Source organism: Manis pentadactyla, chromosome 4 (assembly GCF_030020395.1).
Source record: "Manis pentadactyla isolate mManPen7 chromosome 4, mManPen7.hap1, whole genome shotgun sequence".
Classification (NCBI taxonomy): domain Eukaryota; kingdom Metazoa; phylum Chordata; class Mammalia; order Pholidota; family Manidae; genus Manis; species Manis pentadactyla.
The window spans coordinates 142,063,702-142,077,099 of record NC_080022.1 but is presented as its reverse complement, the minus strand read 5'-3'; the positions used below and the strand labels follow the sequence as shown (position 1 = coordinate 142,077,099).

Below are 13,398 nucleotides of genomic sequence, written 5' to 3'. Positions count from 1 at the left end.
TTATAAAGTTGGGGCATTCATCTTTTTCTCACTGATATACAAAAGTGCTTTATATTCAGGAGACATGGAAGGTCATAAGAAAAGGGTGCAACTGAGCTGGATTTGAAGGCTAAATAGGATTTTGCTGGATGGACAAGGGGTGAGGAAAGTGTTCTAGGTTTGGGAACAGTATGTGCAAAGGTCCAGAGGTAGGAAACAGTGGTTTGGAGGACTGTATTAGTTTCATAAGGCTGTCATTAAAAAATTACCACAAACTTGATTCAGACATGTATTTTCTCACAGTCTGGAGTCTAGAGTCCAAAATCAAGTGATTGGCAAAGCTGTGCTCCCTGCCAAGGTTCTAGGGGGAGAATTCTTGCTTGCCATTTCCAAAATCTGGTGACTCCAGGCACTCTCTGGCTTTTGGCAGTATAATTCCAACCTTTGCCTCTGTCTTCACATGGCCTCCTTCTGTGTGTGTCTTCTCCCCTTCTGCTTCCAGTAAGGACATGTCATCAGATTTAGGACCCACTCAGTTAATCTAAAATAATCTAATCTCAAAATCTGCATTGATTGATTATTGGCTTAATTACACCTGCAAAGACTGTTTTCCCAAATAATAATCACACTCACAGATACCTAAGTTAGAATTTGTAGGTGTATTTGGAGATAACTATTCAACCTACTACGGGGACCTAGAAGATGTCTGATATTACAGGGCAGCAGAATATGATTCTGTAAAGGTAGAGCCAGGTGTTGACCACACAGGGCCTTGAGCCAAGGAGTTTGGGCTGTGCCCTCGAAGTGAATGGGGAACTGTTGAATTTTGAACAGGGGAGAAACACAATCGCATTTGTAGTCTGGCTGTCATGGGGAGAGAGTGTTGGAATTGTCAAGAGTTGGTGAAGGTGGGGAGGAGGATGGGGAGTGGGGCTAGTTTAGGGTGTAGGAGATGAGGAGCCAGGTGAGAGAGGACTCTGGAATGACTCCTAGGCTTCCAACTTGAGAGATCTGTAATATTAACCTCAGGAAAAAGTTAAGTTTGAGGTTCCTAAGGGTGAAGATGTCCAGGAAACAGTCAGAGATTGGTCTGCAGTCCAGATCTCTCCCTGGAGTGTTAATATTTGGGAGAGGGAGCAAAGTAGGAGTGCCAGAAGCCTGGGGAACACCAATTTTTCCCCATCATTTTATTATGAAAAATTTCAAGCATACATAAAAACTTAAAGAACTGTATAGTGAACATCCATGTACCCTCCATCTAGAGTTTGTAATCATTTCTCTACACTTGATTTATCTCACATCTATCTATCCCTCTGAACATTGTCAATCCATCTTGTTTTTCATGTGCCTCAGAGTAAGATGCAGACATCAGTACACTTCACTTCAACACTTAAGCATGCACATCAATAGCTAGAGTTCAATATTTGATGAAATGCACAAATCTTAAGTATACTGTTTAATGAATTTGATGTAGCATCCACCTGTGGATACCCCAAACCTCTACCAAAATACAGAACATTTCCATCACCCCAGGAAGTTGCCTGTGCCCCTTACAGTCAACTCCTGTCCCTCCATACCCCACCCCCAGAGGCAACCATTATTTTCATTTTTTTCAGCCATAGGTTTCTTTTGTCTGTTCTAGAACTTAATATAAGTGGAACCATACAGTATGTGCTCTTTTGTGTCTGGCTCCTTTCACTTAGTATACTATCTATAAGAAATACTTCTGTTTGTTTCATGTATCAGTAGTTTGTCCCTTTTTATTGCTGAAGAGTATTCTATTATAAGGAATACCAATTCTTAAGGGGAGGGCAGAGAAAAAGGATTCCACCAAAGAGATTTAAAAGGAACAATGAAGGCAGTAGGAAAAGAACCCAGAATGTCAAGGGAAACAATCTGGATCAGTTATAACTAAGTTTGACTGCATATAACATGAAAACTAAGTAACCATTGCTCAAGTAACATAGGCTTTTCTCTCATGTAAAAGAAATTTAAAGGTAGACAGTCCTGGAGTGGTATCATGGCTTATTGTGCCTTCATTGACCCAGGTTCCTAGTTTTCTGCTTGGCTATCTTAGGCACTGGCTTCTAGCCTCAAGGTCACCTCATGGTTCAGTATGACTGCTGAAGCTCCAGCCATCCCATCTGTTTCCAAACTAGCAATAGAAGGAGAGAGCATAGGAGAAACTACCTTCTAGCTGAAACAATCTCTTCTGGCAGCCTTCCAGAAAGTTCCACACATATCCACTTAACATCTCATAGGCTTAATCTCATGGTTTACATCACTAGGAAAAGTAGTCTTTTAGCTAGCCACTGGGCACACTGCTACTTAATACAATGACATTTCTGTTACTAAGAGGGGAAATGAATATTGGCTGTCAGCAGCCTCTTCTGCCTTTTCTCATTCAAGACCAGGTGGCCAAGCCATGGTCCATCCAGGCTCCCTATCCGTGCCCTTTCTAAATTGAAGCCTGGGCTTGGCAGATTTCTTTCCATCCTCCTAAGTCCACCAGGTTTCGTCCTTCTCTGAGGGTTGGTTTCTCTGTCTTTTTTGCATCCTTCTTCCTAGTAGGGGTCTCCTGGGTCTCTGACCAACTTCTTGGGCTGTCAGGGTTTTATGGAGGGTGGAATGAAAGGGAATGTGTCTAGGAACATTTGCAGAGAGATCTGTGGATGCCTTCCTCCACTCCTGAGCCTCCCTGCCGCTGTGACTGGCTCCCCTCTTTGGTCAGCTCCCCCTGACAAGGACGGTATAGAAGGAGATTTCTCTAGAAGTGAGATTTAGAGGGGAAAAGGTGGTATTTGGAGACAGACTGGGTTCAGATCTTTTCTGTGCAAATGTCTGTGAAACTCAGAGACCTCGTCTGTAGTTTGGGAATAGTAAGAACAGCCTCACAGATGTGGGTGGGTTCAGAGGAGCAGGAGATGTGGATCCATGGCCACCACTCTGCTAAGGATAAATTGTGCACACATGAGGGAAGGTTGGCAGACACATTCCCGCCCTGCTGTGACCCAGGCAGCTCCAAGCTGTGCAGTAGAGGCAAGCCGCACCACTTTCCCTGTTGTCCCTTCTACCCCTGCCCTTGGGAAGTGTCTTGGGAGTGAGGGATCTGGACCTGTGAGCCCTGAGAAACTGGTCAGTGTACAGGAGAGTCAGTGTGGCCTGCTGGAATATGAACTTTTGGCCAGCCAGGATTCATCATAGCTCACACTCCTGGCCTTGACTGCAGGCACTAACAGGGCAGCCCAGAGCCTCCTGGAGGAGAGACAGCAGGTTAATGTGATGTTTCATTCCCACCTCGTGCTTCTCCAAAGCAAATAGATCTCACCAAACAGCCAGGCCCCTCACAGTGTCAGATTAGGGCAGACTGGATGCTGTGGCTCCTTTTCCTCCTCCTGCCCCCTGGAAATAGCAGTTGGCTCACCCCTGCCAACCTCAGACATAGGCCCTATGTCCCCCCGAGCAGTGGGCCTGGGTTCCCAGGGCCATGGCATGCTCACACCTCCGTGGCTGTACCACCACTAGATCCTGTGGTTCTTCATGTGCATGTCTGTCCTGGGAAAAAAATAATAGCTTGGTCCCCTGACAGCTTAATGGGCTGTGAGCACAGGGATGGGAGAAGAAGTTGGCGGGAGCAGGTGCAGCGAGGCTGGGGAAGTTCTCGGCTGCCAAAGGGCCAGATTGGACTGACTGTGGCTGTGGCCGGGCGCCCTGGTGACCTGTTGACACCATTCTCTGGCTGCTGGCTAGCAGGGAGCTGGTGTGTTATGACAGAAGAGGAGGAGCCAGGGCCCCGTGGAGAGCTTGGCTCACGCCTCAGACCTGAAAGGGACAGTGCATTCCTCTGCTTATTCCTTCCCTCCACACACAGTTCCCAAGATCTTGCCGTATGTCGGCTGTGGGTGCTGGGCACACAGCGAAGACGGAGTCACAGGTTCCTGCCGCATGGGCTCAAGGAGGAGTGGGCAGGATCAGCAGGGGCACTAGAAGGCCATGTGCTGTAGGAGTTTAGAGCTTGGACACCTGGGAGGACGTTCTGGAAAAGGTGATATCTGAGCAGATGATGGGACAGGCCCAGCCAGTGTGGTGAGGGGTATGGGAGGGCCAGTCACTCTGCTGCAGGAGAGACCACTGCCCTGGTAGAGTTTGACCAGGAGCCTTTCCGAGGTGCTTCCCTGTGCCCCCCAGGGGCCCAGCTTGCTATCCTCTGGAGCGGGGTCTGTGGGTGGGCTCTGGAGCCGGAGTGGTGCCAGCAGCACCAAGGGGGTTAACGGCAGCTCAACTTCCCTGTGGCCTTTTCTTCCCTCCTTCTCTGAAGGAAGCCTACATTGAAATTATAGAAATAAATGCTGGCTTTTGAGGAGTCTGCTGTTCAACCATGTCCCTGCCAGGCCGCAGTGCCACCTTCTCACCCACGCTCTGCCAGCCTTGGGCTCCGTCCTGTGCAGGCCCTGTTCAGAAGGGTGACGGCTCCCGCGGGTGCAGTTCCCTGCCTCAAAACTTGCCCCAGGTTGGAGCTCAGTGTACAAATGGTACCCAAGGAGGAGGGGCTCAGGAAGTGACATCTTTCGGCCCGCCCCCACCTCCTTATTCCCTATAAAAAGCAAAATGGTGACTCAGACAGGAGTTGGAAGCGTCCTGCCTCCTGCTCCCACTGTTAATTTTTAGACTTGGAATTAGGCAGGAGGCAAAGGAAACCGCAGCTCGAAATATGCGACTGACATGCTATTAAGCAGTGGCAACAGTGGAGCCGCTCCTCCCTGACTCCCAGCAGCCCCAGGACTGCCGTGCCTGCTACCTGCTGGCGCTCCCCAGCCCCTCACGAGGCCCGGGCCCCCCGCGCAGCCCCTGCCCGGGCCGGGCTGTGCATGGTGCGGCCAGGGGCATGGCAGCCGGGGGTCGCCGCCGGCGCCCGCTGCGCTACCAGTCTCTGGCAGCCCTCGTGGAGGACTCTCAGTGGCCTTTCTTGTTCCTTGTCTCAGACTTCAGCTACGGGGCAGACGACTACGACGGAGAGGGGAATGAAGAGCAGAAGGGGCCCCCAGAGGGCTCGGAGACCATGCCATACATTGACGAGTCACCCACCATGTCGCCCCAGCTCAGCTCGCGTAGCCAGGGCGGCGGGGACAGCACCTCCCCAACCCCACCTGAGGGGCTGGCACCTGGGGTAGGTACACCTACTTTTCCTTCTGGCTTTGGGAAGATAGGGCTTTGGGGGAGGGATGTAGGCAGGCACCAGTGTCCTGGGCCAGGCTCTGCGTGGGGTGCTGCTGGGGGGCAGGGAAATTTGGTCCCGGCTGCTCTGGGTACCCTCATCATCTTCCGATCCTGGGCCCCTCTCAGACTAGGCTCCCCTCCTCTGGCCCCCACCTGCTGCTCTCTGCCGCCTCTGTACCTCTCCCTGCCTCTGCTCCCAGCCATCTGCTCACCCTGCCTCCTGGGCACCCTCACCCCACTGTCAGCTGCCTCTTCCAGCTCCTCTCTAAGGATGGAGCCTTGGGTTAGGGGCAGGCTCTTCTCTCTGGGCCCGGGCTGGGCAGTGGCTGCATATGTGACCCAGAGACTGTGAATGTGCAGATGCTGGCTCAGCAAACCAAGGTTGGCCTCGGTGCTCATGGTGGGGTGAAGTGAGCTGCTTCTGTAGCATTCCCTGAGGGCCAAGGGTCCTGTCCAGCCTGCCTCTTGACCCTGGAAGGAAATGAGCCCTAATGGTGTCCACCTGTCTTCTTGTTGACTGACAGGACCTCTGCTCCAAAGAGAAGCATTTTACAAAGAATATTAAGTATGTGGTCTGAGACAGGACAGGGGGATAAAAATGTGTGGAGGTTTGCAAACCCTATAATTAATGCTGTTCTTGGCCATAGGGACCGTCTCTGTCTGAGCCGAGCTTGTGCGCTGCATCTGAGACACACAAACAAATGAGATGGGGATATGTAGGGGCTGTTTTTCTGGAGTTGGGGAGAATCAAAGCCATTCCTCCATTTTGGGGGGCCTTGGAGCACCTGGTCCTGCTTGGTAGAGGGCTCGTCCAGATGTATTTTGTGGGGCTCCCCTTTCTTCCCTTTAATACCCCCAAAGAGTAGTCACTGAGATGCTGTGAATGCTTGTTCTCCTACAGGGCCCAGCACCCCCCACTGCAGCCAGGGGCCTTCCAGGACTCTACCATTTCCTAAGAACCCCTGCTTCCTCCCCTCCCAGCCTCCCTGGCTGCCCTCTGTCCCTCTGCAGAGCTCTCACCCCCTCTTCACACACCGGGGTGGCTGTTATAGCCTTTGGCAACAAGGGCCTTGGTAACAGGCTTCCCACTTGGAGGAAGCCACACTGCTACCATGGCAACAGAGGCTGAGGCAGAGCTCAGCAGCTGCCAGGCAGTGGAAGTTTGGGAAGGGATGGGGAGTGGGGGCAGGTGCGACGTAGAGGGGATGGGCGAGGGCATTGGTCAGGTTCAGGCGCCCCACAGTCAGCATTCTGGGGTGTTATCCTGTGGTCCCAAGGAAGGCTAGCAGCTGATTGACAGCCATCTTGAACATGCAGGGCAGAATTTTTGTTACTGATGGAGGAGAGTGTACTCTGGGACCTGAACTGAGACCAACCGGGGGAAGCTTCCCATCTCTGCCTTTAGGTCTCTCGGAGAGCCCCTGGGGAGACTCAGCTATTACCCCACTGTGAGCAGGGACAGGAAGATTCATTGTGAAACCCTTCTCAGGCTCAGGAACGCTGGCTCAGAGTCGAGAATGTGTTTCCTTCTCCCCTTCTGCCTTCCTCCTTGCTTCCTGTCCTCCCCTCATCACCTGACCACCTTACCGGCATGCACACCCATCAGTTTGTAGATTCCCTGGTGAAAGGTACTGTCAGGTGCTTTCTCTGATGGAACAGGTCATAGTAGGCATGATGAGATGATGCCTGCCTGAAGCTCTAAGGCTTCAGGGCAGTGGCTTACTTCACTCTGTGGCTGCCCACTTTGCTCCTTGGCTCATGAGGGAATAACTTGGTTTGAGGACTTTGAAATCCAGAGATGCTACAGTGACAACTGACTAAAGTGCTTGGGAACCCCAGGATTAATTTTTACACCATTGGCTAAAAGTCATGACAGACAGGAGTGGGGAGCATTTACCCAAGCTGGGGATCCTAGCAGAGTCCAGCCTCCCTGCCCACCTTCCCTGCTGGAGTTCCATTTCTGACTTTTCCACTGTGTCACTGGCCCCATCTAGTGGACTTCCTGAGTATTGCTCTTTATGTTGGGGTGCTGGAGAGAGTTGACAGGACACACTTCTCCCTGAGTACCCAGGGGATGTTTTGTTTTTAAAAATAAAAAAAGAAGAAGAAGAAGGAAGAAAGAAGGCTAAGGTTTCTGCGGTTGGCCAGGCAGGCCTCCTCCCTCCCACGCTTCCTGTTGGGGCCTTGGGAACTAAGGGGACTTTTGGACCACATCAGACAATTGTTCTAGATATTCAGGTATCTGACTCCTGGAAGCTGGGCATTCCACACCCATATGTACAACCAACTTGTGCCTGGAAATCCAGGTTTGGCCTTTGCATTAGTCACAGAAACAGAACCAATAAGATGCAGAGAAAGAGAGAGGAATTTATTATAAGAGTCGGCTCACTCAGTTATGGAGGCTGAGATGAGAAGTCCCAAGTCTGAGTCTGAAGGCCTAAGAGCCAGCAGAGCCAATGGTGTGAATTCCAGCCCAAAAGTCAAGAGGCTTGAGACCCAAGAGCCAGTGTTTCCATTTGAGCCTGAAGGCTGGAAAGGCCCTGCATCCCATCCAACAGTCAGGCAGGAGGAGACCCTCTTACTCCAGTCTTCAATTGATTATGGGAGCCCCCACCACCACATTAGGGAGGGTAGTCTGCTTTACTTAGTCAACTGATTCAAATGTTAATTTCACCCAGAAACACCTTCACAGACACACCCTGAATAATGTTTAGCCAAAAGTCTGGGCACATAGAAATTAACCATCAGAGTCTTACTCTCCCAGCAACCCAGAGAATGGAAGGAATGTGAGCTTTGGACAAGATGAACAGCTGCTGCTGTCTAGCTGTGAGACATTGGACAAGTGTCATGACCCCTCTGAGCTCAGTTTCCTCATCTTTAAATAGGATTAACTACTGGAAGAATAGTTGAGATGGATTGGGGTCTCTCAGGTGAGACCTGCAGCACTGGGCCTGGCTCACTGTGGGTGCTCAGTCCTTGGTGACTGGAGCCCGCACCAGCCTTTTTTCTCAGCAGCTTTTAGAGGGATAGGGGTCTGAGAGCATTGCAAGGACTCAGTCTAATGGATATTTGTGGGACAATAACTGAATATGCTTTTACAACCTTCCTTCTGGGTTTGGATCAGCCCTGCCAGGTGTGGTGACCCAGGTGAGGCCCAGCCTCTGTGGTATTGGCAGGACACGTACTCCTTACTCTCCACAACCTTGCTCTAATGCTGTTACCTTAGATGTGCCTCTACCTGTGCAGCCCACCGAGGTGTCAGGGTGAAACCCAAAGTGCTGCCCTGCAGACCCCTTGCCTTCCGCAGGCTAAGCAGAGCTCCCTGGCAGGGCCGGAGCCACAGACCCAGACTGGTGGCCCAGTTCAAACGAGACTGCCTGGTTTCACCCCAGAAAGGAGGGGCAGAGACTCCATCTCAGCTGACAAGTGGGGGTGCATGTTCCTCTGCCAGGACCGTGTTCTTACAGAAAATCTTGCTCCCCAGAACCCATAGACTCCTCTGTCTCTCCTCTCAGAAGGCACAGTAAAAAAGGGCCACAAGGCAGAGCGAAGATCTGGATGTTGTCTACTGCACTCCAGCTGTGTCACCTGAGTGGGGTCACTCATCCTGTCTGAGCTCCAGTTTGCTAATCAAAGTGAAGATACTGAGAATTTCCTCCCTCTGTACACATGTTAGTGGGGACTGCTCAATGTCAAACTTATTCTGTAGTTCCTGTGGCACCCAGAAGCAGGTCAAAGGGTATCTGATAAAGGGTTGAATGGAGAGGGTCAGACTCCAGCCTGCAGGAGAATCCAAAGATAAAGGTAGGGGGGAGTTGAAATGTCACCATTGTTATCCTTCTCATTCTCCCCCGCCCCTCCTCCTCATCACAGCCACCTAGACTTGCACTGAGCCTTTTCCGTATCTCATTTAAGGCCCACTGTAACCCTATGAGGTGCAATGCTCATCATTTCAGTTGAAGAAACTGAGGCTCAGAGATGTGACATTTGTCCAAGACCAGTCAGTGGGGCCAGAGGTTTATTTAAACCCCGGTCTCTCTGACGCTGGAGCTTGTGCAGTGTGGCCAGGTGTGCTCAGCCACTGCCTTCCCTCAGAACGTTTTACAGCCCCTTGCTGAGCCCTCGGCTGCCCGGGAAGTGTGCACAGAGACTCGTGGGGCATGTCTGCTCTGTGAGATCAGAAGCCTCAGCCCCTGATCATCTCCGTGTCCCCTGTCAGCAGCTCCTGGGTGTTTGTGGAATTGAACCAAGTAGTGCTGGGATGGCCTGGAAGGAGGAGGGAGAGCAGATGCAGCTTCGAGGATGAAGCTGCCCTCTATTCCCTACCTTGGTCCCTCCCAAAGGCTTGGGGTTTGCAATTTAATGTTGCAAAACAAGGAGGTTGCTTCTGGGTGAATGGAGAAGCCATGTGGAAAGCCAGTTTGCCTCCCAGTCTGCTCCCTTCCAACGATGTTCAAGGCCTGGGTTAGATGGATCAGTGGCTTCCTGGGGTCTTTACGTGCCTCTCAGGTGTTTCCTGCTGCTAGTGCAATCAGAGAGGCACTCTTCTCAAGTTGCCAGCCTCCTGTCTCAGCAGCCTTGCTCCTCATTTCTCTCTTCTTGGATCTTTGACCCCCACTGCAAAGAGGAGACTTACTAACTACTCCTACGTGCCTGGTGCTGTGCTAGGCACCCATGGGGTTCATTGCCACCTAACTCCTCTAGCCACTGGGAGGCCCCCTCCCCACCATTTTGCAGGTAAAGAAACTGAGACTCAGTAGGGTTGCTTGGCTTGTCTGAGCCAAGGAGGTAAGTAGAGAGTAGGGAGACATAGTGCCCTGGTTGTGACCCTCAGCCCCCTCTCCATCTGACCCTCCTGTCCTCTCTGGCCTGTTCCCCCTTTCCCACCTGGCATGGATCTGGTCTTCCCTGATTACCCACACCTGGATGACCCAGAACATCCCTGTAGCTCTCACAGCCTGTCTGGCTGGAATCATGGTTCATTCACATATTTCACATCTGCCAGTAAGGCTGCTTCCAAAGACATTTTTTCTATGAAGGTTTGCTGAGCTCTTACAGGTCCCAGACATTGTGGGCATCAGGATGAGCCCAAGCAAACCCATTCTCTGCCCCTGAAGCCTTAGAGTCTGTGGGGGTGGGGCAGGGAGGCAGATGGACCTACATAATCATATCAACAGGCACTAAATTGCCCCTGAAACACGTGCTGTGGAAGCCCCTGCACATGTCCTCACTTTGAGATATTTGGCACACAGAGGTGAGCGGTCAAGGGGCAGAGGCTGGATGGCCTCTGGGCTTTTTGCTCTTCAAGGGTGCAGAAGGGCAGAGAACAAGCCATCAGTAGGCTCCTCTTACCTCAGGGACTGTTTTCCATCGCTGTCACCTACTTTCTCCACTAGTAGGCGCTAGCGCTCTCTTTCACACTGGATCCTACCCTTCCACCTGCAGGGTGATGAACGGGTTGCTGCTGTCTGGAGGCCACACAGGCACCTTGCTCTCCTGCCTCTGTGGCAGAAAGGAGAAGAGAAAGAGTAGAAACGGTTTCGTAGCACTTACTAAATACGAGAAACTGTTAAAGCACTTTATAAATATTAACTCATTAAGTCCTCGCCACAACCTTGTGAGGTAGGCACCATTATTGCCCCATTTTACAGAGGTTACCTAACCCACGTAAGGTCCCACAGCTGGTAAGTGGTGGGGTACTTGTCACTGCAGCTCTCTGCCCCCCTCTCCAAAGCAGCAGCCTTAGTGGCCTTGTTTCACCTCCCTCTGGCTATGTGACTTTGGGCGACCTGTGGAGGCTCAGTCCCCTCAGCTGTAAATGAAGATACATGCCTCCCATCTGGTAGGGCTGCCGTGAGAACCAAGCGACATAAGGACCATGGAAATGCCTCCTGCTGCCCCCCATGGGGTACCTACTTCCAGGGTGGCAGTTGAATTTGAATTGCTCCCGGGATGTGGACCCGGTTCTCCATGAGCCCCTAGCTCTGGCTGCCCTTGAATCTTCCCATCTCTGCCCTCATGCTGGCCAAGGTTTTCCTGCCAGTGAAGGCCCCTCCAGAGGGGACCGCAGTGGAGGATTCGGGGGGAGAGCTCTGTTGCTGGGAGAGAGGCTGGAGTTGCCTCAGGCCGGTTCCCACTTGGCCATAGTGGCCCTCCCTTCTCCCTGGCTCTACCATGAGGGTGTTCCCCTGGGGCCCATCTCGCTGGACACTGGCCGCCACCAGGGCTTGGTGGGCTGAGGAGGGAGGGAAGCCCTGAGACAAAAGACAAGCTAGTGCCTGGCCCACTGTGTACATGCTCAGCCCTCCTCCCTCCCCAGAGCCTGGCTTCTGGTTGTGGGGTATGTCTAGAGCAGGGCTGTGCTCTGGGAGTGGCTGCAGCATTTCTTTGTTGTGGAAACGTGTCCTGTACCTTGCAAGGTGTTAGCAGCATTCCTGGTTTCTACCCACAAGATGCCATAGCAAATCCCAGCTGTGAGAAGCAAGAATGTCTCCAGCCATTGCCAAATCCCTCGTAGGGAGTGAACTAGCCCCTGACTGAGAGCCACTGGTCTAGAAGAAGGTTAGAAATGTGGGAGTCCAGAACAGTGGTTTGAGAGGGGGTGGGGGAGGGGTGCCCAGGGTGGAGTCCCCTGGGGGCATTTGGCACTTCATAAGTGGGGAGAGATAGGTGCTCAGAAAAGACTTAGTGAGTGAAAATGACACCAGGAGGCTTACAAGGCCAGGTCAGGGGTCTCCCAGGGACGATAAGTCAAGGTGTTCAGGTTGGGTGGATGGTTCCTATGAAACCAGTTCTATGATACAGGATCCTAGGGCTAAGGGGAAGCCAACAGTCACAGGGTCCTAGCAGGGCAGCATGATAGGGAGAGGGTGGCTGGGGCAGCTGTGGGAGGGGACTGCTTACTCTACGCCCTTCTATACTCTGCATATGATGGTTGTGAAAGTATTATCCAATTAAAATTGAAGGCAATTATCTTATGTTGCCCTGGAGGGCAGGATGAGAATAGAGTTACCATGAGGTGAGATTGAGTAAATACTAAGAATATTTCAAGGGTTAAAACTGTCTAGCAGTGGGATAGGTAATGAGGTTCCTGTCCTTGGAAGGATTCAAGCAGAGGCTGGTGACTGAAGGTAGAGAGATCCTTTAGCTTCTACCCGACTTTGGGTTCCCTCTAGCCCTCGGAGCCCACATCAGACGACCATAGGAACCATCCACCCAACCCAAACTCCTTGATTTATCTTCTTGAGAGACCCTTGCCTTGTACTGTAAACCTCCCAGGGGTCATTTCCACTCATTATTTTCTGAGTACCCACTTTTTATAAGATATTATTCTGGGTACTTTGGGGAACTAGCAAGAACTGGCATTTCCACTCACCCCCTGTGCGCACACGCACACACACACACACACACACACACACACTCCCTCTATTTCAAGGCCATCTATGCAACAGCCTTGAGAGATGTACAGCATCCCAAGACAGATGTCATGTGGCCTCGGGTCAGGGAATCAAAGAGGGGAGCATGTAGGAGGCTGACTCTGAGAGTACATAGTATTCTGCTGAGCACTGGTCAGAAAGGACATTCTAGATAAAGGGGGCTATGTAAGTTCTGGACTATGGGAGAACCCCAGAGGTCTGAGAAAAGGAGAATGGTCTGGTGTGGCTGGGGCATCAGTTTCACTGGAAGAGGTGGGAGGTAAAGCCAGGAGTGGGCTAGGGATTCCCCCTTCTGTAGTCCCCACTACATAGCCAGCTGCCAAAGAAGAGGAGAATAGCTGGTGCCTACTGAGGGCTTAATATATGCCAGGCACTGCCCTGCATCCTAGTCTCCACGGCAACCCTGGAGTTGGTGCTATAATTATCACCACTTTACAGATGAAGAAAGTGAAGCTCAGAGAGTTTGATGTGCCCAGGATCACACAGCCAGCAAGAGGCAGAGCAAGGATTCAAATCCAGAATCCAAGGGAGTTTTGTTTCTTGTTTATTTGTTTTACTATATAAGCAATACCTGGCTTCTCTCTGACATTTGCTTTATGTAATTGAACTCTGCATATGATTTTTGGAGTGGCTCTACTGGAACAGAGAAAACAAAGGCAGTGCCATCCAGCAGATGATGGCTCTGATTCCATCAGCTGCTCTGGCCAACTCCGCCCGACCCTGGCACTGGCCCCTTGTCGTCAGTTCTCATTGTCCCAAGGGCTGC

The 13,398-nt window shown here is 51.6% G+C and overlaps 1 protein-coding gene across 2 annotated transcripts in view; it reads left to right on the top strand.

The window, feature by feature from the left end:
- Positions 1 to 13,398, top strand: part of ABR (ABR activator of RhoGEF and GTPase) — a 168,719-nt gene that overhangs the window by 73,612 nt on the left and 81,709 nt on the right. For both annotated transcript variants that reach the window (XM_036906235.2, XM_036906236.2), the window contains exon 2: positions 4,962 to 5,146. In XM_036906235.2, the coding sequence (XP_036762130.1) occupies positions 4,962 to 5,146 (185 nt within the window). The remainder of the gene's footprint in view (positions 1 to 4,961; positions 5,147 to 13,398) is intronic.